At 38.3% G+C, this 27,766-nt stretch overlaps 1 protein-coding gene, 1 long non-coding RNA gene and 1 pseudogene across 9 annotated transcripts in view; 2 read left to right on the top strand and 1 right to left on the bottom strand.

Annotated features, from left to right (window-relative positions):
* LOC148873380 (protein NLP9-like) overlaps positions 1-27,766 on the top strand; it is a 54,369-nt gene that overhangs the window by 13,215 nt on the left and 13,388 nt on the right. For 4 of the 8 annotated variants that reach the window (XM_088964297.1, XM_088964298.1, XM_088964299.1 and 1 more), the window contains 2 exons: positions 26,832-26,876; positions 27,008-27,766. In XM_088964297.1, the coding sequence (XP_088820423.1) occupies positions 26,832-26,876; positions 27,008-27,766 (804 nt within the window). Of the gene's footprint in view, positions 1-33; positions 3,062-16,943; positions 18,147-26,831; positions 26,877-27,007 lie in introns of those variants that run through there. The other 4 variants (XM_088964304.1, XM_088964305.1, XM_088964303.1 and 1 more) reach the window with 3 other exon arrangements.
* LOC148873381 (protein WHAT'S THIS FACTOR 1 homolog, chloroplastic pseudogene) lies at positions 774-3,061 on the top strand (annotated as a pseudogene).
* On the bottom strand, positions 13,822-16,982 carry LOC148873382 (uncharacterized). Its single transcript, XR_016104912.1, has 2 exons — positions 16,375-16,982; positions 13,822-14,304 (listed from the first exon to the last, which is right to left on the bottom strand). It is a non-coding gene; the product is annotated as an uncharacterized LOC148873382 (long non-coding RNA).

A 27,766-nucleotide genomic window follows, 5' to 3' on the forward strand; every position in this document is an offset into this window, starting at 1 on the left:
CTCTTGTTGAAGAACATCAATTACATGTAACAGGAGCTATTTAAAGGTGGTAAGCTTGATATCTATGTTCCTGGGAGAGAGGTTCCAATGTGGTTCAGCCATAAGAGTTGTGGTTCTTCTCTCTCTCTTGAAGTGCCTCCGGATCATAAGCTACAGGGGCTGATTATTTGTGTTGTTTATGAAGAAAGTGAACATTTCTGTGTAATACATTTTGATATTTCTACTCATGGTAATTTCGATAACGAACCTAGCCATAAGTGGATACTAGATCGTCCAGGGATAGAACTCCCGAGTAGGGGAGACGGGATGTGGCTGGGTTACGTACCATACACAGAATTTGGGTATCAATTCCAAGGTGGAGATTCAGTTCGGGTTTCTGTTAGAGATATGGTTGAGCCAGTTGAAGTCCCAGTGAAGATGTGTGGCATCCATCTCGTCTATGAATCAAATGACAAGGGCTCCAAATCAGATGAAAAAGCAATGAGTATGAATACCTCTTTGTCACATGATCTATGTGTTGATGGAAATGGTTTGGCTCCGATGAATGTAGGTGCCAAGGAAGGACATAGTGACGATGTAGGGCTGAATACTATGCTTGTTGCTGAACCAGCAATGCATCCTGAGGAGAGAGAGGAAGGTGGATTGTTTAATCTTTTTACTTACGTTTTGAGGCTTTGTTGTCGATTGTGACAGAGAGGTTGGACATTTGCACCAGTCTTCTCAACAGAGTCGTTGTTCATTATTGTCTTTTTATGATTTTTTTGTTGGGGTTCATGGGGCTAAACAACAGGGTAGCCTATTCCCTTCCCCTTAACCCTCTCAGTCCTGGTGGCAGGGGGAGATTTGATCCCAGGTTTCTGCTACCAGAGTCAGAAGTTATGAGGGTGTTTGAGAACATGATTGATTTTCTTTCATAATTTTGGGTTTTTTATTGTTTAGTCCATCCCATAAACTTCAGCACAATTTGTACAGTTGCAACAGTGACAAGTTGAGTGGTAAAATCAAAATTCAAAGGGGTAGTGAATCATAGGTCGAGGTGTTGGTAAATAAAATCCAGCGGTTTTATAAACAAAACCATGTTGTCGAACACCATCAGTGGTAGTCTTTGTTCATTACTATTTGGTTATAAATCTGGTCTTGACAGAAGCCTGATAAACACAAAGAAGTGATAGAAGTACATGTTCGGCAGGCTGTGGGACCAATGATAACGCCCCACACCAGTCTTTTAATACATGGGGCTATCTCGCCGCACAGCCCCTGTATTAAATTACAGATAATCACCTTGCGATTCCTTCAAGGAAACCTTCGTCTCCGGCATCTTTATCACTCTTCCTGTCATGTCCATCTTCTGAAAGACCCAACTTCTATATGAAAGCTCATCTTTCTTTCTCAACTATACACACGGACAAAACCACATTTATGGGGACACGCTTGGTTTTCCACGAAAAAAATCCTGGACTGTGTAATCAGAGAAGAGCAAGTTTCCCATTTCACCCAATAACAGCTGCTGTCAAGAGAAGAAAAGAGCTTCCCCTTGACAACGTCATCCAACGTGACAAGAAGCTGAAACTGGTGTTAAAAAATGAGGAAGATTTTGGTTAGCCTGATAGAATAATGTCGGTTAGAGACTCGGGCAGGTACCGAAGGGAATTGGGTCTCGGTCGGAAGCGTCGTTTCATCGCTTTGTTGAAGCGTTTTCCTGCTGTTTTTGAGATTATGGAAGAAGGGGTTTATTCTTTAAGTTCAAATTATCCCCCGAGGCCGAGAGGATATATTTGGAGGAATTGAAAGTGAGGAATGAAATGGAAGATTTACTGGTTTTGAAGATTGTTCATTTGAGGACTGACCTGGGGCTTCCTTAAGAATTCAGGGACACAATTTGTCATAGATATCCTCAGTATTTTAAGGTTGTTCATACTCAGCGGGGCCCTGCACTGGAGTTAACCCATTGGGATCCTGAGTTGGCTGTCTCTGCAGCTGAGCTTAGTGAAGAAGAGAGTCGTGCTAGAGAAATGAAAGAGAAGAATTTGATCATTGATAGGCCTCCCAAGTTCAATAGAGTAAAGCTACCCAAGGGCCTCAACCTTTCCAAAGGTGAGATGAGAAGGATATGCAAGTTTAGAGAGATTCCTTATATTTCTGCATATTCTGATTTCTCCGGATTGAAGGCTGGTACACCAGAGAAAGAAAAGCATGCCTGTGAAGTTGTTCATGATATCTTGAGCTTCACTGTTGAGAAGAGAACGCTTGTTGATCACCTTACTCATTTCAGAGAAGAGTTTAAGTTTTCTCAGCAGCTGAGGGGAATGCTGATCAGGCACCCTGATATGTTCTATGTGTCACTGAAGGGGGATAGGGGTTCAGTTTTCCTACGGGAAGCGTATCGTGATTTCCAGTTGATTGATAAAGATCGGTTATTAATTATCAAGGAGAAACTTCGTGCACTTGCTGCAGTTTCCCAAGTAGGGGTGCACCCAAGATGGATATGGATGGTAGTGAGGGAGCTAAAGGTGCTGATAATTCAGAAGTAGAAAGTGACGAGGGGGTTGGTGAATGGTCTGATGTTGATAACTTATTGGGCAATGAGTTTGGTGATGATGAATTTGACGATTACAATGATGATGAGGACGAATGGAGTGATGAAGATGATGATATGCCCCCAGACTTTGATGGTGTTGGTGGAAGCAGAAATTTTAGAGAGAGTGAACTAGTTAATGAAGTTGAGATCTTGAGAAAGAATGAAGAAAGGGTTCCTATATTCCCTGATGGTCGGCCAAGAGAATGCTGGTGATAGTAAAAATGGTCATGGGTCGTGGCGTTTGACCCTGCAATCATGGTCAGAGAAAACAACATTACTGCTTTGCTAGGTGTTCATTTTCATGTAGGAATAACATCCATCTTCTTCTGCAAGAAAGTCATTGAAAGGCAAGAGAAAACTATTTATTTATTTTTTCACTGTCCTTCCATAGAAAGTATAACCAGATTACCAGAATTCCTATTTGTCATGATTAATATCTGAAAACAGTAATTAGTTGTAGTTCAAATTACCTTGTTTCTACTGTGATCAGTTTTCCTTTGCGTTAGAATGTATATTGCTTATTAAGAATCATATCAATTTCTGCATGGATCATCATCGGTAAGAATGATATTTATTGAACCTCTTTTGCTGTGGTTGTCGTGCTTGTGTTAAAAATGAAGAAAATGCACTTCTTGTATTGCCATAAGCGTTGTATGCAGTCTGAAACTTGAAAATGAATTTCTTTTTTTTTTTTATAATAAAAGAAATATTTTATTAAAAAAAGGAAATGAGAATACAAAGGAAGGTGACCAGCAGTCACCTGAGAAGAAGATGCAATTTCACCTCCAAAGAACAGCTCCAACAACCAACCCCTCAACAACACATTAAACAACCAAAAAGCAGAAGAGACAAACAACAACCAACACCCAATCCCCAAAACCCTGAACAGGACATGACTAAAACCTTACAGAAGAAAAGGAAATATCAAACTCTCCACTCTCCAATAACTTATAAAGGAGCCTTTTTTCTTCTCCTGCTAACCTTCTTAGTGGATCCAACTCCAAACAAACCCCCCTTAAATCTTGTAAAAACTTTTGAAGCCTGGACTATTAATCTAATAGATTTCTGACTGTTGAAATGTCTTATAGCATTTGGCTTCTTTTTCCAATCCCTTGGAATCCTTTAACCATCATCAATTCTTTCCAACTCCAATACTACATTTCTTTCAAAAAACTGATCCACTGCTATCTTTTCTTCTCCTATTTTGCCAGTCCCACCTTCTTTATGCTAACTTAGCTTTTCTTGACTACAATTTGATCTTGAGTCAATAATATTCTCATCAGAGTCCAAACCAGAGCTTCCTAAATCCTTCAGAGGCATCAGGTGTCTTCCTTCTAGATTTCTGAACATTTCCCTAGCAAAGCTATCCCTTCCAAGAATATGTATCCCCAAAGCTTTACTTGCTTCTTCTTCTGTCTCTGTCACCTTCTCCATATGGACTGTCTCTTCAATACATGGACCTCATCCATAATCACTTCGTCAGCATTAGATTCACTTCTTACATGTTCCTACGTACTAGCTTCAAGGATTTTACTTTCCTCTATGGTTTAGTGCAGTAACTCCTTTTTCTCTTGCACGTTTCTGAATCAGAACCTGTCGTAATTTCTTCCTCCAATCATCCCTTCCTTTCTTCAGATTCTCCAAGCTTCACAGCACCATCTTCAGGCCTCCCCCTCCTTCATACTTCTCATTTAACATCATGTCTGCCATTTCAACTATTGTCAAATTCCTTTCTGTGAGCACCAAATCCAAAGAAGTGGAGAACAAACACTTGCCTTTCTTGTTTCTTACTATTCTCTTTCTTTTTATCATGTATATGCATCAAATACTCCGATTACCTTGGAAGGAAGCAATTTGTTATTTACTGTTTTCCATTAACATTTTCTATGTGCATTTTCGGGGGTGGAGCAGATCAGATGACAAGAAACAGGGATAAAAGGAGGCATGGTGTGCTGAAACTACAATAAGACTACATAGGAAGAGAAAACCTCGACAAAGTTACACTTTCTCAACATACCTATTGGTTAATGAATCAACCATTTGAGCAAGATATACAACCTGGATGTCAAATCCCATGCCTCTCTCAGGAAATGTGGACATCTCTATAGAATGTTGTTTGATGATTGAATTTGCCATAAACTACTGGATAGTTTTCTCCATCCAGCCTCTCACACCCAAAGAAATAATGTGCCTAAGAACTTGGATGGCGAGAGTCTCAAGTTTCTTGAGATGCCTTCCTCTTACAAACTGGATGGATGATACCTGACACATCAAATACTAAAGGGCTTGCATTCCCTAACAACCACCAATCAGAGTTCAGTCTAATGGTTCCTAGATTAGAAGGGCTCCATGCAGTGTTTTAAAAGCGCAAAGGAAATTTTGTTCCCAAGGCACAAGGCATGTGCATTTTTTGAAGCAAGACATAAAATTTTAAAAATTAAAAAATGCAAAGAAGTTTAAAAAAATTCAAAATAAATTAAGAAGAAATTAAAAACAGTATTAATTAAAATCCACTTTAATTTTAAACTAAATGTTTTAAAAAGCCTATTAGCTAAGATAAAAAATACATAAATATAACATAATGAAAGTGAAAAAATAAAATAAAACATAGCATACAAAATATATTCAAGCATGTCAAACATTTAATTTCTTTATTTCTTTCCCAATTGCATTATTTTAAATGTGATGTTAAACATGTTGGAAAGTAGAAGATTGACTCTCTAATTGATTCTCCATAATTTTAGGTCCATCAGTTTAGGAAACTTAATTTCCTAGAATCATGGGATATCCTAGAATCATGGGATATTAATTGGAGAATCCCACTGATATAGAAATTAGTTTTTTAGGAAAAGTTAGTTTCCTATTTTATCACCCTGTAAATTAGCTCTGTAATTCTATATAAAGTTGTGTATATGCTCCTTCCAAGACAATACAATCAATTCATTTTTTTCCCTCAAATTTTCACATGGTATCAGAGCCAGGTTACGACCTAATCCACACATAGTATCTCTTTGGTCATCTCTGTTGCGTTCAAGAACTCTCAAACAGTATTTGGGATGTTCTTGAGTGTCCTTGATTCTTCTTCGAGATCGGCTACAGATCTGAACTCTACATTTTTGCTTCTTCTGGACTGTTGTGCCATTGGATTCATCCTTTTTTTCTTGGATCTCTTTGTAGAGACATCAGATCAGTCTGAAATCTTAGATCTGGTGTTGCCCAGAGCAGATTTACTGAATCCCTTTGGTTTCATTTGGATCAGTTTTGATTTTGAGTGGTTTCGATCCACTCTTCAGTTTGGTGGACCATTACAATTACCTTTTTTTTTTTTTACATTGGTTGAAAGATTCTTTAGGCCTTCATCGCCAATCCTTACTAAGTTTTTCAGACCTTCATTGTCTGTTTTTTTCTTTCTTTCTTGAAGCCCACCCAATATGTCAGAAGCCACCGTATCAAATACTACTGCACAATCGGAAGAAGTTTCCTCACATCAAGCATCTGGCGACCTGCAAAACATTTAGGTAGCATATAGGTTGAACGGAAAAAATTATTTGAAGTGGTCTCAGTTTGTTCGAACATATTTAAAGGGAAAAGGAAAGCTTAGCCATCTCTTAGGGACGGGACCGAAGGAAGGAGATCCAAGATTTGATGCATGGGACGAAGCTGACTCCATGATCATGTCATGGTTATGGAATTCAATGATCCCTGAAATCAGCGATATGTGTATGTTTTTATCCACGGCTAAAGAGATCTGGGATGCCGTCCGACAAACATATTCAAAAGCACGTGATGCAGCACAAGTGTACGAAATCAAAGTCAAGACTGGAGCAACTAAACAAGGCAGCAAGACAGTTATCGAGTATGCAAATTTACTACAGAACCTGTGGCAAGAACTCGATCCTTATTGGTGCATTGAGACTAAATGTGCAGCTGATGCAGCAATCCTAAAGAGTTTTATCGAAAAAGATCGCGTTTATGACTTTCTTGCAGGACTCAACGCATAATTTGATCAAGTTAGGGCCCAGATTCTCGGCAAAGAAGAGGTACCATCTCTAAATGAGACTATTTCTCTGATTCGTGTTGAAGAAAGCCGTAGGGGGGTTATGCTTGAACCCCAAGTACTAGAAGGTTCAGCCATGACTACAAGGATGGAACAACCGAAAATACTGGAAGGAATGAAGACAGATTTGTCCTCTACACGGGACAACAAGGAGTCTCTTTGGTGTACCTATTGCAAGAAACCAAGGCACACCAAAGAGAAGTGTTGGAAGCTGAATGGTAAACCATCGAATAGGGAATGGGGCTACCGAGGAGGACGACATAAGAGTCGAAGTCAAGCTAACTTCACCACAAATCAGCCGAGCCAAGAAAAGCCTCCAGACAAGACCGAGTTCAATGAGGAGGAGATCGAAAAGTTAAAGGGGCTTCTAGGATCGTTGGAGAAACCTAGTGGTACAGGTTCTCTTGCAATCTCAGGTAAGTTTTCTATTCCTCATGGACTAAATGTTTCAGATGGACCTATTAGGGATTTATGGGTTATTGACTCAGGAGCCACAGATCACATGACTCACTCCTCACTACATTTTAGCACTTACACCCCTTGCCCAAGCAATCGAAAAATAGCCATTGCAGACGGTTCCCTTACTACCGTAGCTGGCCTTGGGGATATCCATATTAATCCATCACTTACACTAAAAAGTGTCCTTCATGTTCCAAAATTGTCCACTAACCTGATATCCATCCAAAAACTCACCCATGACATGAACTGTAATGTGCTTTTCTATCCTTCTTACTGTATATTTCAGGACCAGGATTCGGGGAAGAGGATTGGACTTGCTAAGGAGAAGAATGGACTCTACTATCTTGAAGAATCATGCAAATCAAATATTGTCCAGGATAAGTTATCTCTGTCATTCCTTTCATCATCCAACAAAGACACCATTTGGCTTCATCACTTTAGACTAGGACATCCATCTTTTGGAATTTTGAAAACTATGTTTCCCTCCTTGTTTAAAGGACTGAGTGTTGAATATTTTCATTGTGATGTGTGTGAATTTGCAAAACACAAGCGTGTGCCCTTTCCAATCAGTAACAAGAGAAGTTCAGTCCCATTCTTTTTGATCCATAGTGATATATGGGGACCCTCCACAGTTCCAAATGTGTCTGGCTCATGATGGTTCGTCTCTTTTATTGATGATTGCATTAGGGTCTTTTGGATCTTTCTTCTTAAATCTAAATCAGATGTAAGTAGTGTACTCCCAAATTTCCATAACATGATCCAAAATCAGTTTGGGATCAGAATCAAAAGATTTAGATCAAATAATGCACGGGATTATTTCAACCAAACTTTATCCCCATATTTTCAAAAAGAAGGGATTATCCATGAATCCTCCTGCATTAATACTCCACAACAAAACAGAGTAGCAGAAAGGAAGAATGGTCATCCAACAAAGACACCATTTGGCTTCATCACTTTAGACTAGGACATCCATCTTTTGGAATTTTGAAAACTATGTTTCCCTCCTTGTTTAAAGGACTGAGTGTTGAATATTTTCATTGTGATGTGTGTGAATTTGCAAAACACAAGCGTGTGCCCTTTCCAATCAGTAACAAGAGAAGTTCAGTCCCATTCTTTTTGATCCATAGTGATATATGGGGACCCTCCACAGTTCCAAATGTGTCTGGCTCATGATGGTTCGTCTCTTTTATTGATGATTGCATTAGGGTCTTTTGGATCTTTCTTCTTAAATCTAAATCAGATGTAAGTAGTGTACTCCCAAATTTCCATAACATGATCCAAAATCAGTTTGGGATCAGAATCAAAAGATTTAGATCAAATAATGCACGGGATTATTTCAACCAAACTTTATCCCCATATTTTCAAAAAGAAGGGATTATCCATGAATCCTCCTGCATTAATACTCCACAACAAAACAGAGTAGCAGAAAGGAAGAATGGTCATCTACTAGCTGCAACCCGAGCCTTACTTTTCCACCAGCATATTCCGAAAACCTATTGGGGGGAAGCTGTGCTTACAGCCGCATACATTATAAATCGATTACCTTCAAGGGTTTTGGGATTTAAAACACCAATGGAAACACTTTCTCAATTTTATCCCGATCTACGTACAACAAATAATCTCACCCCAAGAATCTTTGGATGCACTGCTTTTGTCCATGTTCATACCCATAATAGAGGGAAGTTAGATCCAAGAGCCATCAAGTGTATTTTTGTGGGTTATTCGTCCACCCAAAAGGGTTATAAGTGTTACCACCCACCTACTAAAAAATTCTTTGTCTCTATTGATGTCACTTTTGAAGAAAAAACACCATATTTCACTCAACCTTATCTTCAGGGGGAGTCTTTGTCATTCATTGAAGATAAGGACAGAGAATTGTTCCCTCTTGGTCTACCTACAGTTTCTCAACACCCAAACTCAGCATCTATACCAATTCAATCCGTATCTGCACCTATCGAATCACCTCAAACCAAACCAACTTCTTCACCCATTCATACCAGACCCATGACAGAGAATGATGAACTTTGTGACTCTATGAGATTGCAGGTATATTCAAGAAGAAGAAACCAGGATCCTAATCTTGTGCAGGTTCAAGATTCAATTCCTAATCCTGAGAATGAGGTAAATACAGTTCCAGAAATTTCTTCTGAATTAGCATCTGACCAAGATCTTCCTATTGCCCTTAGGAAAGACACAAGAGAATGCACTAAACATCCCTTATATCCCTTAGCAAATTTTGTGTCCTTTAAAAAATTCTCACCATCACATAGGAGTTTCCTAGTTAGTCTAAACACCATTCATATTCCTAATACTTTATCTGAGGCATTATCTGATGAGAAATGGAAAGATGCTATGAGAGAAGAGATGCAGGCTCTAGATAAGAATCAAACATGGGAAATTGTTGACCTACCACCAGGAAAGAAACCCGTGGGCTGCAAGTGGGTTTTCACAGTAAAGTACAAGTCAGACGGCTCTCTAGAAAAATACAAGGCAAGACTTGTGGCAAAAGGATATACACAAACCTATGGTGTTGACTATCAGGAGACATTCACTCCAGTGGCTAAGATGAATACGGTAAGAATTTTGTTGTCACTAGCAGCTAATTTCGATTGGTACTTGGAGCAATTTGATGTAAAGAATGCTTTTCTTCACGGTAATTTAGAGGAGGAGATATACATGGATATTCCTCTGGGTTTCAAAGGAAATCTAAAAGGAAATAAAGTTTGCAGGTTGAAAAAAGCACTATATGGTCTCAAGCAATCGCCTAGGGCGTGGTTTGGAAGATTTACTAAAGTTATGCTTGCCATTGGATACAAACAAAGTCAAGGAGATCATACACTCTTTATAAAGCATTCGGATGTAGGGGGAGTCACGACTCTTCTGGTATATGTCGATGACATAATTGTCACAGGAAATGATGAAAAGGAGAAGCACGCCTTCAGAAGATGCCTAGTCAAAGAATTTGAAATAAAAGAACTTGGGAGATTGAAGTATTTTCTAGGGATTGAAGTAGCTCATTCCAGAGAAGGCATCTTTATCTCACAACAGAAATATGTAACAAATCTTTTAAGAGAGACAGGAAAGTTAGTATGCAAACCATCCTCCACACCGATTGAGCCAAATCACAAATTGGGAGAAGCAAATGAAGATCCAGTCGTGAATAGGGAAATGTACCAAAGATTAGTAGGAAAACTTATATATCTTGCCCACACAAGGCTAGACATAGCATATGCCGTGAGCGTGGCTAGCCAGTTTATGCACAACCCGAAAGAGGTTCACCTACAGGTGGTCTATAGGATACTACATTACTTAAAGGCTAATCCTGGCAAAGGAATCTTGTTTAAAAGAAATACTGGATTAACCCTAGAGGCATACACCGATGCAGATTGTGCAGGCTCTCCCATGGATAGGCGGTCCACTACAGGTTACTGTACATTCCTTGGAGGAAATCTTGTGACATGGAGGAGTAAGAAGCAGAATGTGGTAGCTAGATCAAGTGCAGAGGCATAATTCAGGGCAATGGCTCAGGGAGTATGTGAATTACTATGGCTCAAGATAATTTTGGAAGACCTAAAGATAAGATGGGAAGGTCCAATGAGATTATTCTGTGACAACAAGTTAGCTATTAACATTGCTCACAATCCCGTCCAACATGACAGGACAAAGCACATTGAGATAGATAAGCATTTCATAAAGGAAAAGCTGGATAGCGGATTAATTTGCACTCCATACGTCTCAACGAATGGTCAACTGGCAGATGTGCTGACAAAAGGGCTTTGCAGTGTGGCATTCCAAGGACTTATCTCCAAGCTGGGAATGAAAGATGCATATTCACCAACTTGAGGGGGAGTGTTGGAAAGTAGAAGATTGACTCTCTGATTGATTCTCCATAATTTTAGGTCCATCAGTTTAGGAAACTTAATTTCCTAGAATCATGGGATATTAATTGAAGAATCCCACTGATATAGAAATTAGTTTTTTAGGAAAAGTTAGTTTCCTATTTTATCACCCTGTAAATTAGCTCTGTAATTCTATATAAAGTTGTGTATATGCTCCTTCCAAGACAATACAATCAATTCATTTTTTCCCTCAAATTTTCACAAAACATCTTTCATTCCTAATTCTACGAACCAACTTTGCGCCAAGCCTCTTGAGGCAATTCCAATTTCCAAACAAGTCCATGTTAGGGTTTTAATTTCTTTATTTCTATAAAAATTGATTTTGTAATTTTAATTTTTTTTTTAAATAAGTTTTATTAAGATTAATGAATGAATAACATTACCAAATAGGGGGTTCTCGGAGTTTTGGTGTAGGAGTGAAATTTTGAGAAGGCACACACTTGAACTAAGGTGCAACTATGCAAGACGCACTAGGTGCACGCCTTTTCAAAGGGGTTGTGCTTGGGCCAAGGTGAGGCACAAACCTTAAAATGTGCCTCACTTGTGCAGGTGCACCTTTTAAATCACTAGTTTGATGGATGATCAGTTTCCAATGTTAATAGGTTTGTATAGACCACAAGAAATCAAAATTTCAAAACAGCACAACAAAGGCCACTGTAATGATGCTTACTAACTTTTCTTTCTATCTTTTTGTTTTCTTGGTGTTGGATTGAGTTTTCTCATGTCTTGGTATGAAAATTTTAATAAATTCTCGTGCAACATAATTCACTCAATCTAATTATCTGTGTAACTGATACCCTCTTGGAGGGTGGTTAAGTAATTTACTTGTGTGTCAATAACACTCTCTCCCTCCTGCCTCTCTCTCTTTACCCGAGTAACTTATATTACACAAGAATGTGGGAACCAAACTTACCCAAGCAAGTTTTACTTGTGAATAGGGGTGGATTCAAGCTGAGCCGAGCCAAATGGTATCAGGCTTGAGCTCGGCTCGAGACTATTCTACAAGGCTCGAGCTCGAGATGGAACTGGAGCTTGGTTCGAGCCAGAACCTTGAGCTCGAGCTTGGCTCATTTTATATTTTATAAATATTTTATTATAAAAATAAAAATTATATATAAAAAATTATTTTATATTTAAAAAATTAAGAATTATAATATATATTTGAGCCGGCTCATGAGCCGAGCTCTAGTAGGCTCGAGCTCGGCTCGTTGCCCTACTTGTGAAACACTTGCTTGGGCAAACCCACTGCCCAAGTGAAAACGATGGGGCCTATTTATGAATCTACAATAAAGTAGAGAAAATAATAGAGTACTTCCTGAAAGAACTTTCATTTGCATTTCTTTACATACTTCAAGTATACAAGAATGAGAAACAAAAAGATACAATCAAGAAACTTTATGGCAACACGTTTCTCCCTTTCTTTTCTTTTGATACAAAGCAAATTTGTTTCTCACTCCTTCATAATAAGCCATAATCAATAAGACAAAATCAATTTAATCTTTAAATTAGATTAAGTTTTCAGTTAGGACACATTAACTTTGGTGGCATTCAGTAACATGTTCATCTTGTGGATGGACCGTTTCGATCCACGCCACAGGATGAAGTCCCCGTTTGGTTGGTTGTGGACAGGACCAATCCACACTATATCATGGAGTGGCCCTATCCACACCCCAAATTATCATCAACATTTCTCGTGGATGGGGTCGATCCACGATTCATTTTTGATACCTTGCTTCACAACATCCTCCAAATCCTATACATCATTTTACCATTGAAGGTCTCCACTACCAAAGATCTCTACCGTTGTGCTCCGCCAAAGCTCTCCTCTGTCGAATCTCTCCATCGCCGGTATGCCATTAGATTTCTTAGAAACATATTTGTTAGTTTGTATAAATAGTTTGGTGCTATGCTTATCTTGTAATAATTTGTTATTTCGTTTGTTTAAATATTATTATCAATAAAATAATAATTTTTATTTTTTTTAAATTATTTTATTATCATTTTGTTGAAATTAATATTTTTAGTTAATATTCAATTGTCAAAGCCTTTTCTCAATTTGTTTATTTATATAAATTATACAAATTAGACATTTATGATCGACTGTGTAGATTACTTTATAAATTATATATGAGATACATGGAATCAAAAAGTGTGGTGTGGACCAATCCACACCACGCCTACAGAACACTATTGTTTAGAGCATCTATGGACTATGGTGTGGTGTGGATTGGTCCCTATCACAGGGTGTGGTGTGGATCAGTTCATGTCCACCAATTTCTCATCCACGTTACAGAACACCCCTTTTGTATTTTCTTCTCTCATCCACCACCATAGGTATAAACATCGTTCTACACTTAAGAGTCCTTTATACTTCTTTCTATACCATTATTGGTTAAGGAGGAAATCCAAACTCAACCATGAGGATGCTCTATTTTTAGATCGTCATGCTTTAGTTGTGAACTTTTCTCAAATTCTCTACAAATTCAACTATTAATACACACTAGTTTCTTTCATTACATCCACTTGAGAACTCTTAAGTGGTTTTTCATTGAATTTCTAATAGTTGTCTTTCACACTTGAGGCCTAAATCATGTACTATACGCTCCATTTATTGTCAACAGAGGGATCCTATTCGATTTTGTGTTTGAGTTGCTCATCATTTCCACCGCTGCATTTGTTGTTAGTGAGAATGGTTAAACCGTTTTAATCGGTCCAAACTGATCAACCTGGTGCAAAAACCAATGTTAAAACACTCATAGGAGATATATTAAATTTTGTAATTACAGTGGGTCTTTCACTACAAATTAACGCATAGTCCTCATTGTCATGTTTTATATCAAGCCAAAGAAGAATGAATCATTTCTAAAGTTTCTTATGTTTGTTAGTACAATAAAGACATTTAATATGGATCTCTTCCCAAAATGTGGTTTGTGGTTTGATTTTGATAAATATAAGAGAACAGTATGAATGAGAAAGATTACACCACATTTATAGACTAATAAAGATAAGACAATTCTAAACTATCACCAACTCTATCTTGACCTCTCTTCATCCTTATCTTAACCTAATCTCTTTATCTCATTACAACATTCCCTAATATGCCCCATCAAATACATTGATAAAAAAAAAAAAGCAGTTGTAAGATGATAATAGCTTCCAATCTTCCAACTGTGTTCTAATGATGATATGGTGAATGATGACATGTCATGCCTGCTACTCCAAGGAAAGAGTCTTTATGGGCTACACGGGGATCAAAGATCTTCATGTGTTTGATAAAAAAAAAAAAAAAAGCTTCCAATCTTCCAACCGTTCTGCAATGATGATGTGGCAAGTGAATGATAACATGTTAGTTCTGCTACTTCAGGGAAAGAGCCTTTATGGGCTACTAAAAATAGGCCAAAACAGGCCAAGAAGAGAGTTCATTGAGTTAACTAAAATGTTTATATGGGCTAACTTCTTAGTCAAGATGAAATGGGCCAACAATGGCCAATAAGGACCACATCGGGTCAACAAAATGTCTGCATAGACAATGCCTCTATGGGCCAAAGTAAGAATGCCATAATGGGATTAACTTTTTTTTACCTTTTTTCTATTAAAATGAGCCCATAAGCCAAAATCATGCTTTATGGCAGTAAGGGGCTTCAATGGACATAAAATAGGGTAAATTACATATAGGTACCCTATACTTTGGAGTAGTAATAGATAGGTATCCTAAACTTTCAATTGTAACATTTGAGTACCCTGAACTCTCAAAAATATACACTTGGGTCCATTTGTTAGTATTCCGTCAGTTAAGCAAATATCCTTCTCGCATATATTTCTGAAATCATTTTCAGGTGAACCAATGTCTCCCCACAATGACAATCTCACATGGACAGTAAATAACATATTCAAAATTTCCCTTTAGTGATGATTTTACTTTGCAAAATGATCTCAAAAATACACGAGAAGGGTATTTTTGACATTATGTAATGTTTAATTGATGAAATACTAACAATGGATCCCAATATCTATTTTTTTAAGTCCAAGATACTCAAGTATTGCAATTAAAAGTTTAGGATACGTATCTATCACTACCCTCAAATACAAGGTACCTATTTATAATTTACCCCTTAAAATATAATGAGATGGGCCTCTGTTGGCTGAATTAGAGAAGAGCAACAATATAATTAAGTCTTCTTCTTTTTCTAAAACCGCCATATTATCTTTCCTAAGGATGCTATCATAAGCTTTCTCTCAATTATTAAAACCTATAAGATCTCTTTTCTTCTCTCTAAAACTTTTGTAGTAATCATCTTAATGGAAAGCTTCCAAGGTTGATGCCATTGAATAAACCCAAATTCATTTTCTAATATACATGTTGCATGTAGTAACCTTTGTGTAATTATTTTCTCCTAATTTGTCTCTAAACTGTACTAATTTTTTTTCCTTTCAGATTTACCCATTTAATTCTTCAATATTTTATTAATGTTATGCTATTTTAATATTATTCTATGATTATTTTACGGTTATGTTATTAATAAACTTTACACATATTTTTATATCTTATAAATATTTTATCATATTATTATTATTATTTTAGTTTATTTTTTCCACCATTTTAATTTAATTTTATGTTATTGCTATTTTACTATTATTTTATTAATTTTTTACTATTTCATTATTTATTTAATATTTTATTAACAGTTTATTTATTATTAATGATTATTGTTTTGTTACATTTTCATAATAATTTTATTATTATTATTTCATGCATTTATTAATATTTTATAAATATTTTGTCATTTCATAATTAATTTAATATTACTTTTCTATTATTTTATTATGTTAATATTTCGTATTAATAAAAATAATAAAATTTGCAATATCTCCATATAAGATTCCATACAAGATTCATCTAATGTCTTATAAATGATCACGAAAGAATGGTCTGAATTCTGAAGTCAGACCTTTTCGGTCAAAAGATGGAGGCCTGAGCCATTGACGTTCATTCCATATGTATTGACTGTTTTACCCCTATCGAAAGTGTCTTTTTACTTTTACCGTTTCCTACTTAGTTCCTTGACAATTTTACATTACTAGTTCTAGTTCCAGATGATACATATGGTGCTCTTGAAGATTAGACCGTTTGGTTTAATCATAATCATATCTTTAGACCGTTTGGTTGCTCTTGAAGATTCGTTGTGGACACATCCCAAGGTCTGATGGTTATTTTGATCCAGACACATCCCAAGGTCCAAGGAAAAGTTTGATTGGATGATCGAGACCGTTTGATCCGGGGACCACTAGAAGAAGGTTGCCGTGAAGTTACGTTAATGAAATGAGGGTATTTTCGTCAAGTAAAAGTTGATGGAAGGTGATTTTCGTAAAACAGTGCGTACCTTTTGTTTCTCTGCGTTGCGGGGTGGTTGTAGCTTCGGATCCTTCACGCTAGAAGTCGTCTTCATCTTTAGCAGAAAGCCATAAAGCTTCTGCAGTTAAAGAGACTAGAGAGTCGCTTGGGAGATATTTTTCTCGGGAGCAAGGATCTTAGCTGCCACACGCTAGGGTTTCTAGTTTTGGTAGGTTATCAGGAATCTGTAAAGTAGGCGGATTCTTGGGTTTTAGCTTTTAGTACGGGAAGTGGTGTTACTAGGATTTTCGGGCACGGATCGGTGGATTTATAAGCTTCGCCGGTGTTGGCAATTTGCAGCACGAGGTAGAACTTATGACTAGGGTTTGTTTATGGTTCTTGGGTTCTGGCATTTGTTTTTCGGAGTTTCGAAGATTAGAGGCGGAATTGAAAGAGTGGGAGAGTTGATCTATGGTTTGGTGGGGCTATGCTTGAGCTGCGTGGTTTAGGTTTGGTTCTTGGAAAAGTGGTGGAAGCCTAAAAGTTATTGGTTGGGGAGGATTCCGACATGGGTTTTGAGTTTTCTGTGGATGGGAGAGCGTTGACTTTTTGTTCCAGGGTTTGTAGTAGCTTGGGGGTTTGTGCGGCTTCGTGTTCAGTGCAGTGTAGGCATTCGGGTTCTATTTATTGAAGTTTTGTTTTGTTTCTTCAGTTCCGAATGTAATTGATTTTGATGGTTGGTGGTTCTTTGTTTTGGACGTTTTCTTTTTTGGGGAAAAGAAATATTTGGTCGATTGAATCTGTGACATCTGTTGTTAATTGTTATACGTGGCTAATGGAAAGATTGATTTTGGTGTAGTGATGGAATACCCATTTCAGCCAAGAGAAAACGGAGTTAATTATTGGACTTCTTCGTCAGCTCATATGGAGGGTTTTCCATCGGTGGAAGGTGGAACGAGGAATCCCATCTCTGAGGACTCATTTAACGGTCTTTCAGAATTCATTAATTCTGATACTTATGTTGATTTCTGCACCAGTCTCTCATCTGCAGACCTGGTTCTACCATCCAATGGGTTGAGCTCTGTTCCACCAATTCCAAGTAATTTTGCTTCTGCAATTCCATACAATTACTCAGCACAAATAAGTGGTGTCTTACCTGTAAATAATGGGGATCCTCTCGGTACTGTTGGAAGTTCTTCAAGCTGTGCTGACAAAACGGTATTTCAGCAAATGGGCACACAAATTGGGTTTTCTTTGAGTTCTTCTGATGCTGATGATTTGGATGGTAAACAGAACAATGGTTATTTTCCCCAACCAAGCATTTCGGGTTCAGGAAATCATATAATATCTAGGTCGATTGGGTGGTTACCTGCTGAGCAGATGCTTAAGGCATTATCCTTGTTTAAAGAATCATCCGGAGGGGGGATTCTTGCACAATTTTGGGTTCCTATTAAGCATGGAAATGACTTTGTTTTGAGCACTTGCGACCAACCCTACCTGCTAGACAAAATTCTTTCAGGGTATCGTGATGCATCAAGGGCATTTACTTTCTCCCCAAGAGAAGTACCCGGTTCTTTTCTTGGGCTTCCTGGGCGTGTTTTTATCTCTAAAATGCCAGAATGGACTTCAAATGTAGTCTATTATAACAAGACCGAATACTTGCGGTTAAAACATGCAATTGATCATCAAGTCCGTGGATCTCTTGCTCTACCAGTTTTCAGTCCCCATCACAGGTCGTGTTTTGCTGTTCTTGAGCTTGTCACTGTGAAAGAAAAACCCAATTTTGATGAAGAGATGGAAACTGCTTGCCGTGCCCTTGAGGTTAGTTTTATCTGTCTGTCCTTTAGTTATGGCTCCCGATCTCCACTGTTTATTCTTTTTTACTTTAAGTTAATTCACCAACATGAATTGTTTCTTGCATTCCTTTAAAGCTTTTGGGCTAGATCTTTTGGTGCTTGTATACTTAAGATTAGGGCTTCAATTTCAGTTACTCATTATACTGGTTTGTGCCTTAGGTTCCTGTGTTGAGAAAACCTCTGTTTCTGATCTATGTGCTATGACTATATATAATATGCTATCTGGTTGTTTGTGTTGATTTTATTTTGTTGGGGGGGGGGGGGTAGCCAAGTCTCTACAACCCAGGTGCAGGCGGATTCGATCCCAAGTCTCCGCTACGACCACTAGGAGACCTTACCAACCTTGCTTGTTTGTGTTGATTTGTGCATTTAAAGTTTTTATCACCCTGAACCATGGGACTGGAGCATTGCACTCATGAAATAATAATTTCACTAGCTAATGGGGATAAGAAGAAAAGATGAGAATTGCACTCATGAAATAATAATTTCACTAGCTAATGGGGATAAGAAGAAAAGATGAGAATTTAATCCATTCTCTTCCTTTCTCTTTTCCCTCCCCCTTCCAATTTAGCTACATCCATCCCTGCCCATATTTGATCGTGTTTTATTCTGTTTTGTTTCTTTCTCTTCCCTCAAGCTTCTCAAGAAATGTTTCGGCTATCTCTTCTTCCCCTAGGATCTTCTCCCCTTGGGGAGAATACTCTCAACACCTTCACTATCTCAATCTCGCTATTAATCACCTAGCACACCTCTACCTTTTTATTCATTTTCCTTGCCTTATTTATATCTAGATTTGTTGTCCCCTTCTTTCAGCTATCTTATCCTTGATCTTTGCCTCCACTAAATTTCTTCTCTTCTGATCACCTTCTTCCACATTTTTCTCAAGTCAGCTCTTCTTTCTCTACTTGTTTCATCTAAGGTACCATTCTACTCCCTTAGATCTAGCTCATCTAATTTAGTAAGAATCTTGCTTTTCTCTTCTTCAAAGGCTTTAAATTCCAATTTTCCCCAAGATTTTAAATTTCTTTTTAAGAATTTTAATTTTTGTTACAGTCGCAAACCAGCCCAACCTTCTTGTTGAAGTCTTTGTGCAAGCCCACATCTTTTCAAGTCTGAAAGGGGACTTTCCTTTGAAAACCATTTCTGTTCTCAACACAATTGGCCAATGATCTGAAGTGCAAATGTGCAATGAGGACGGATTCTTGGATCAGATTGGGGAACCTCTCCACCCAGTCCGGAGAGACTAGAAATCTGTCAAGTCTGCAACTTATAGCATTTTCTTGCATATTGGACCAAGTGAACAGGCCATTGTTAAGGGGGAGATCGCACAAGTCTTGTCTAGGTACGAATCTAGAAAAGTTCCTCATGCTTCTGGTCAGAGCTCTGCCATTAAAAATGCTCTTAGCAGAACTTTATGATATTGAAGTCCCCTCCTATACACCAAGGAAGGTCTTCAGACTCATTTGAAGAGTCCAGTTCATCCCAGAACCTTTCTCTTTCTGAGGGTGAGTTAGGGCCATACACCCCAGTCAAAATCCAATTAGACCCATCTTTTTTATTGGTGAATAAGACAGAAATTGAGAAATCTTGTTTATCAACCTCCAAGCCAGAAATCTTATCTTCATTCCAAGCTAGAATAATACCACCTGCAGAGCCAACTGCAGGAACAACAACCCATTTTCCCTCTTACTCCCCAAATTGCTTTCATAAGTTTTCTATCTACTATCTTTTTTTTTTTTTTTTTAATTCTTGTAAAATGATGGTATTGGGGTTTTCTCTTTTAAGAGTTTCTTTCACTAGACTCCTTTTGAGCTGACCTCCCAAGTCCTTGACATTCCAACTTAAAATCTTCATTGAACCTTACTCACCGAATTTCCCTTATTCATTCTATTGCCGGCTGATCTGCAATCCAACATACCCCATTGAAGCCTCTTTAATTCCCTTTTTTTTTCACTCCTCTCTTGATTTTTCCCATTTTTTTTATGAATCTCTTAATTTTTCCCATTTATGATAATTCCTTTCTTATTTGGTCCCTGTTTTTTGTCACTTTTCTCTCTTCTTTCAATCCCCAAAAATCTGGTTCTCTCTGAAGTTCCTTCATCCAGAGGCTCCTTCCTACCAAAACAATTTTGTGTATCTACCTTCACCTTAGTCTGGACTTCTAGGTATTGTTTGTCTCTCTGCTTTGATTGGGAAGGCCCTCCATTTGGACCTGAAAAGAAAGAGGAAGAATGATTGTAGTGAGATACAGGAGAGAAAGTAGAGACCCGAGAATTGATAAGAATAGAAGGGGAGGGATAAATCCTTAAAGGCGGTTGAGGGTTGTGAAGGGCCTTAGGAGGAAAAGCTGGTAAGTTTCTTCCTTGTCTATTTGCAAGGCTGTCTGAATCTGAAGTAATCTCGTAGTTCGGATTGACTAGCTGCACTTTTTCGAATAACTCCACACTCCCTTGGACTTCCTTCCCTACAAACAGATTTTTTGCCCTTTCAAGAGCTAGCTCCTGAGGGTCAGGCTTAATCTCCGTTGTGTATGATCTTAAGTCTTTGCCCGAGTCATCCTCTTCACTTTGAGAGGAAAAACCAGAACTCACCAATGGAGTCGGAGACCTGTAAACATCTCCCTTTTGACACCCTAAGCTGGGTGGTGTTTTGGGCACCAATGTACCAGTAAAGGAGGGGGGTTTCATGTGGGCTTGAGAAGCTTGGGTCGTCCTTTGCAAGAGGAACCTGGGCCTTGGAAAAGTGGCCCAAGACTTTGAAGCGGTTGGATCTTGGGTCGGGTTTAGAAGCTTGGGTCTTAGAGTCCAACAAGAAAGCTTACCAGTTAACTAGAGATTGAGGGGGTTTCATCAGGGGGCTTTTTAAAATTTGAACTTTCTGTTTTTAAGAGGCTTGATTCAACCTAGCTTTTGCCCTACTATTAAGATGATGGTCTACCCTGACCTTAAAAGGGAAATTTTGCGCCTACCCTACGGCTTGAAGTCCCACCACTGACTTTGCTTTTGAGCTACGAAAACTTCCTGAGGTGGCAAGCAGCTGATCAACAAAAGAAGTTTCGCCATGTGGTCGGGTGCTGTTAGGGTGAGTTGGCTCAGGGAGATGAATAGGGGACTTGTTCGTCTTCTCCACCTCCACTGAGTGGTAGAACCAGGCATTCCTATTGAGCAGAGGTATCAAACAGGGGATAGCATGTATACTATGGTTCCACACCTTGATTCTAGCAAACTTCAACTCGGAGAAGTCCATTGTTCCAGGATTGACCTTTTCAAGGTCTCCACAAAGACCTCCTATCAGAAATCTCATTCGCCCATAGGCGGAATGGTAACCTTCGAATTTTTAACCAGTCTTTGAAGCTCAAAAGATCAGGGACTGCATTTACCATTGCTCACCAATGTTCTAACTTGATCCAGTCATTGTACACAGGAACTGTCTCTTGTCTAACACAGGCTAGCACCAACTCTTCCGTAGGAGTAAAACCCATGGCTCTGTTTTCTTCAAAAGGAATTAATTTCAGGAGAACTTTTGAATGGAGGTTAGCAGACAGGCCTAACTCCACTTCTCTGCAGTTCAGCATTTGAGGCTTAGTGCAAACAAATGCAAGTTTCCAACTACTGAAAGGTTTATCCTGATGGACGACTGAAATATAAGCTGAACTTCCTGCTTCAATGGTTCTACTTTTTCTATCTAGCGGAGGAAAGAGGTCCAGGGAGAACTTTAGGACTACAAAACAAGCTTAGCAGTTGGTTAAAAACTTCCCAACCACTTTTGGCTGGTTCTTCGGGGATGCAGATGCTTCTTACCTTATCTGATTTCCCCTAGCTGCTCAGTTGAACTTACCAGCCACCTTTGTCGAGAGTATATCCTCCTGTTGCAAGGAAATCCTTGTCCAAGCTCCCCTGCCTCTTTTTGTCCCTAGAAACTCTTCTTATTGGTTGAAACCTCTTCGTTCTACTTTGAAAGTCTTTGAGCCTACTACTGTGAATCTTTTCTCCATTCCAGCTGATTATGATGGACATAACTTGCAAATGCTGATTGATCAGCCAAACCAAGTGATCTTCATTGACCTTATTTCATCATGTAACAACATGCTTGGAACTTAAATGAAGCAATCTCCATGCTGCCTCCACAATGAAGTGATCTCCATTGTCCTTACCTTTTTTGGACTGTCAACATCAAGTTCTTGATTGCTGAAGTTGTGTGTTTATCTCTAGGTTGGAAGTTGAAGGTGGCTCTTGAATAATCCTGTGGATATGGATCAAGCCCTCAAAATTATCTGGTTCAGTCTTCATAGGTGAGCGGACTATCCGAAATAGAGGGACGAATCATGAGTGTGTCCACTTTAGCTTTCAAGTGATTGAACTGATGTTGCTTGGAGTTGGAGGTGTCCAGCTTCGGTTTCTGATTGGCGTACAAAAATGGCAATGGATTTTACTCAAATGGCGGTAGATGGAGAAGCACTTTGGTTTGGTCGGTGATGAGGTGCTTAGTGGCTGTGGCAATGGCTAGTGGTAGTATTGATTCGGTGATGGTGTTGGAAAATAGCTGACGACAGGAAGGAAGAGGGAATATAGGAACCCTCCGCATCTCCTCTGCTATTCTCTATCTTCTCAGTGTCCAATCTCTTCTCTATTGTTTGAACCCCCCCTTTCGGTGTTCTCTACTATCTCAGGGTTGGTTGGACCCACTGGATCTCTAAATCCCTCATTGTTTGGTGTTACATGAGCTGCGTTGATTGAGCTTCTGCCTTATTCATATGCACCTCCTGATCTTCGCAGTTGGATTTTTAACATCTATTCCTGTTGTCTTACCAAAAGTTACATTATCACCCTCCTCTTCTTGTACCTCTGATACCTCATCTTCCTCTCTGTTGTCAAAGTATCAATATAATTTTTATTCCCAGCTTTTTGTGAATATCCAATGCATGATTTAGTTATATACTTCCTCTGGACATCATCTCCCAAAACAGAATTTTGATATTCTCCTTAGAATGAGAAGCGACTTCTTCAACATGAATCGATGTTACATTTTCTTTGGTGGATCTACATCAATTCAGCTTTTCAGGATTATCTCCTAGTGATCCACTCTCAAGAGCTCACAAGAAATATGTTCTGGGATCTTTTTTTGTTTGCTCAAATGAAAGACATGAACTAGAGATTTTATGAAAGCGATCCACTCTGTTAAACTTATTGGAAGGACCCATCCCACAAATGCCACTTTCAAACTGGAAAAATACTTGGTGATATGTACCAATGATGATTCTTGCAATTGTCCCTTATAACAGCCTTAACACACTTTCCTTCGCCATATGTTTGCAAGGACATCTCTAAAAGATCATGGGCAGAGCCTGAATCATGACCCTGAATGCCATTTCCACGTCAGCCAAAATTTTACTCCAATTTTCTTATTGCAATCTCAAAACTCCCCCCTATCCAGGTCTCATATCATGACTAACTGTTCTTCAAATTGAGTTTCATGATGAACTTAGCTATATCATCATTTGTCATAATATTAAACCTTTTTCTATGAAAAGATGAAGCTATTCTCTCGTATTAGGCATCTACCAAGATGGTCCACTCACCCAAAGATGCCACTTCCACATCAATTTGAAAACTACCATTCTCATCTAACATTCTAACCTGATAGATTTGCCACTGGCCACCTTTATTCCTTCTTCAAACCCACATTTTTATTTCCTTCTTTTTTTTTTTTTATCTTTTGTGCTTTCTAATAGACCACTATTTTCCTCCACAGATCTGCTTATTTTATGAGATGATAGTTGTTTTGCTCCCTTACCTCCCAAGATCTGCTCATACACAAAATGGAATAAATAAATATGAAATTATTAAAGAAGTGTTCCAACAGCTGTATATGAACTTTCCATGTGAACAATGGATCCCATGCCTGAGATCTAAATCATATGTCCAAAATCTCTCCTAACAATCTCTAATGAAAGATTACGGTGCTGTTTGGAAAGTCTTTTTTGAAAGATTCTTTGGAAGATTTGACAACCAAAAGATGTAGCGTGTGTTTGGAACTGTGGGCATTTATTGAATAAACGCTGCCACTTCAGCATTTCCCCCATTATGTGAATCCGTACGCATAGGGATTTGCAAAAGTAGATTTCGGTTTATGTGCGCGCCTACCATTGGGGGATGCTTCATTTTAGCTCTTCCCCCAACGGGTAGGTGTTTATTCACTGCTTTTCTGATGTGGCGCCTAATGGAACTTAATGGCGCCTAAGTGTCAATAAACGGGTTCATCATTGCTTTTCTTGGTTTTCGAAACAAATCAGGTACAAAACATTTAGTCAATAAACACCCATGGTTCCAAACACATACATAGTGAGCTTTTACATAACGATCTTGGCAGCCCAAAGATCATTTGGTTGGAGGCGCATCTTTCTGCTCGAAGACGAGACTTGAGTAAGCGAAAAAAAGGCGAAAAGCTTCACTTCTAGCTTCCCGAAATAAGCTTGAATTGAGCTTCTCACGTCTTTATGGGGTGCAGTCTTTTGGCAGAAAGATCTTCCCCCAACCAAACGGGAAAAGACGAAAACACAAGCTGCCGGGCTTCTAAATCCAAATGGGGCCTACATTCCTCAACTATCTAAATTCCTATATTAAGTTCCTTCCTTATCCAAGGAAAAGTTTGGGTTCCATCACTAGCAACTTTGCATTCTAAGAGACCTAATCTGGTAAACATGTATATCCCCAATCCAAAATCCTACTATTGCAGCAATATTTTGTTCTTGATTACCTCCTCTAATTAAGAAACTTACTATTTGTATTTTAGCCTTTTTAAAATTTTCTCCTAGTAAAAAAACAATATGTTGTATTTTGTTGATGCGACCAAGAAGTTGTAATTTGAATCTGGTTAAGGGGCATGCTTGTAATTTGAATAATATAATATGTAAGTCAATAATAAGGGGTGTGAGAACCAAGAAAGATTCTCAACCCCTATTTTATTCTCAAGCAGACTGCAACTAGTTGCAATTCTGAATTGTCTCATTAATTAAGAAACCTTAATATTTTCCTATTACCTCAAATAACTTGTTAACTTTGCTGGAGCTGGAGGGGTCTTCAAATTTACCACATGCACAATGGATTCCACTATCCATGTCTTACTTCTAAAACCAATCAAACTACAACTACATTTTTCTAATCTTTTCTAGTTTAATGCCACATCAATCTTATCTTTCTCCTCTCACTTCTACATTTCTCTATTCGATTTTCATTTCTCAATCAATAATTCTACTTCAACATGGATTCTCCATATTCTATTCTGTAAGACTACTAGCCTTCTCAATATAAATTTAACTAAATTTGAACACATAGCAAACATTCAACAGAAAAAGGAAGTATTAGAGGGTTGAGGAGGAAAAACAAGATGAAGGTTTTCTAGTGAAGCATTACATTTTATTTTTAAATTTTTAATCCTTCCCTTCTTTGCTTTATCTATCTTTGATTCATTAACAAATTGAGCAAAGTTTGGCTTCTTTAAACAAAAGTTGCCAATACTTGATATTTGATTGGAATTTGGCAGGCTCATGCGATTTTTCATTGGTAAATTTAGTGGTTTATCGTGAGTAGAATTTCTGAATCAATAAAAAAGGAAAAAAGTGCAGTAAGTTTGAGAGAAAAGTAAGAGAGAAGTACAGGGAAAGAGAAAGAACTGAGGGAAGAAAAGGAAGAGGGAAACAAAAAGGTGTGTGCCACCCCCTTGAACTTTACATAATAACTGTGCACAGTGACCATCATACCCTTGGACTGCCCATAGATATAGCGACTAAACAAATACAAAAATAAAATAAGAGCAATTTTTTAAAACATGAAGGGATGATGCAAGGCGTTCTACTACCTAGAGGCTTGAGGCATAGTTCAGAACGCAAGAGCTGTAAACCTCATGAACGCAAAGAAGCATAAGCCTCCTTAAGAGGAGGGGATGAGGAGGAAGCCTCCTTCCCTTCCCTTTTCTTTAATTTCTTTTCTCTTGTTTAGCATGCTTCATGAAAAAGGCATATGAGCCGTATGCCTCTTGCACTTGAGATGTATGCCCTAGTAAAGATGTCAGATAGCTGCATGGTAGATGTAATATAGGGTAACATACTTTGCCTAAGGACAAAGAAAATTAAAATCTGGTGGGGTGAGGAAAGCCCACGGAATAGAAAGAAAGGTGTTAGGTTCACGAGGAAGCTTAATGCCTTAAAAGGGAAGATCAAGGCTTGGAACAAGGAGCAATTTGGAAGGCTTGAAGAAATCCAAGGAAGATTTTCCTCTAGAATTGAGGCCCTAGACAAAAAAGAAGCAATGAGGGAAATGAGTCAGCAGGAAAGAGAAGAAAGGTGGAAGCTGAAAGTGGAACTGGGAGATTTTTTGTGTAAAGAAGAAAAGTGGTGTCAGATCAGTGATTATATTATTCTGATGAGTTTGTGATATCAAAGTTGATTTCATCAAATGGTGGATCTTAGTATGTTATTCATCCCAGGTTCATTAGCTAGCATGCACATTATTCTCTATCTATCGCAACCAAGAATATGAGTTTTCTTCATTGATTCCAACACAAAGACTGCATAAATATACATGTCACTTATGTTCACAAATAGTACATGGATGTATATGACCTCTAACCTAACCCTTGAAATTATGTGCAGGCTGTGAACTTGAGGACCACTGCACCGCCTCGAGTTCATTCACAGGTATTCATGAATAGATGTTTTAATGATGTTGGTTCACAAAAATAGATAAAAGGGAGAAATTTGCTAATTTTTCTTTTTCTCTGGAAATATGGTGCCGTGCACTCATTATTGAGTATTCTGTTATTTTACAGTCCCTCTCGAAGAGCCAAAGAGCTGCCTTGGCTGAGATAGCTGATATCCTAAAAGCAGTTTGTCATGCACATAGTCTACCACTAGCCTTGACATGGATTCCTTGTAGCTACATTGATGGGGTTAGTGATGAATTTACCAGAGAATGCATTGTAGAAGGTAACACAAGTCCATCTGAGAAATGTATACTGTGTATTGAAGATACAGCATGCTATGTCAATGATGCAAAAATGCAAGGATTTGTGCACGCATGCACCGAACATCACCTTGAGAAAGGACAGGGAATTGCTGGCAAAGCTCTTCAATCAAATCATCCTTTCTTTTCTCCTGATGTAAAGGTGTATAGTATAAATGAATATCCCCTTGTACATCATGCACGTAAGTTTGACCTGAATTCTGCCGTTGCAATTAGGCTAAGGAGCACATTCACTGGTGATGATGATTATATATTAGAGTTCTTTCTCCCTGTCAACTGCAAAAGGAGTTCAGAGCAACAACTTTTGTTAAACAATCTATCCAGTACAATGCAGAGACTATGTAGAAGTTTGAGAACTGTTTCCGATGCAGAATTAGTTGGGTCAGAAGATTCTAAACTAGGGCATGAAAAGGGAGCACAGGAAAATTCAATGCCAACAGTTATGTCATTAAAAGGCTCTCAACCAGCATTATTAGATGGTGACTTAGATTCAAATGAAATGGTGGCCTCTCATGTGTTTAATCCCAGAACTGATGGACAGAATGCAGATGCTTCTAATAATCAG

The sequence above is a fragment of the Nelumbo lutea genome, chromosome 1, assembly GCF_056320005.1.
Source record: "Nelumbo lutea isolate HS-2025 chromosome 1, American lotus-T2T, whole genome shotgun sequence".
Taxonomy (NCBI): domain Eukaryota; kingdom Viridiplantae; phylum Streptophyta; class Magnoliopsida; order Proteales; family Nelumbonaceae; genus Nelumbo; species Nelumbo lutea.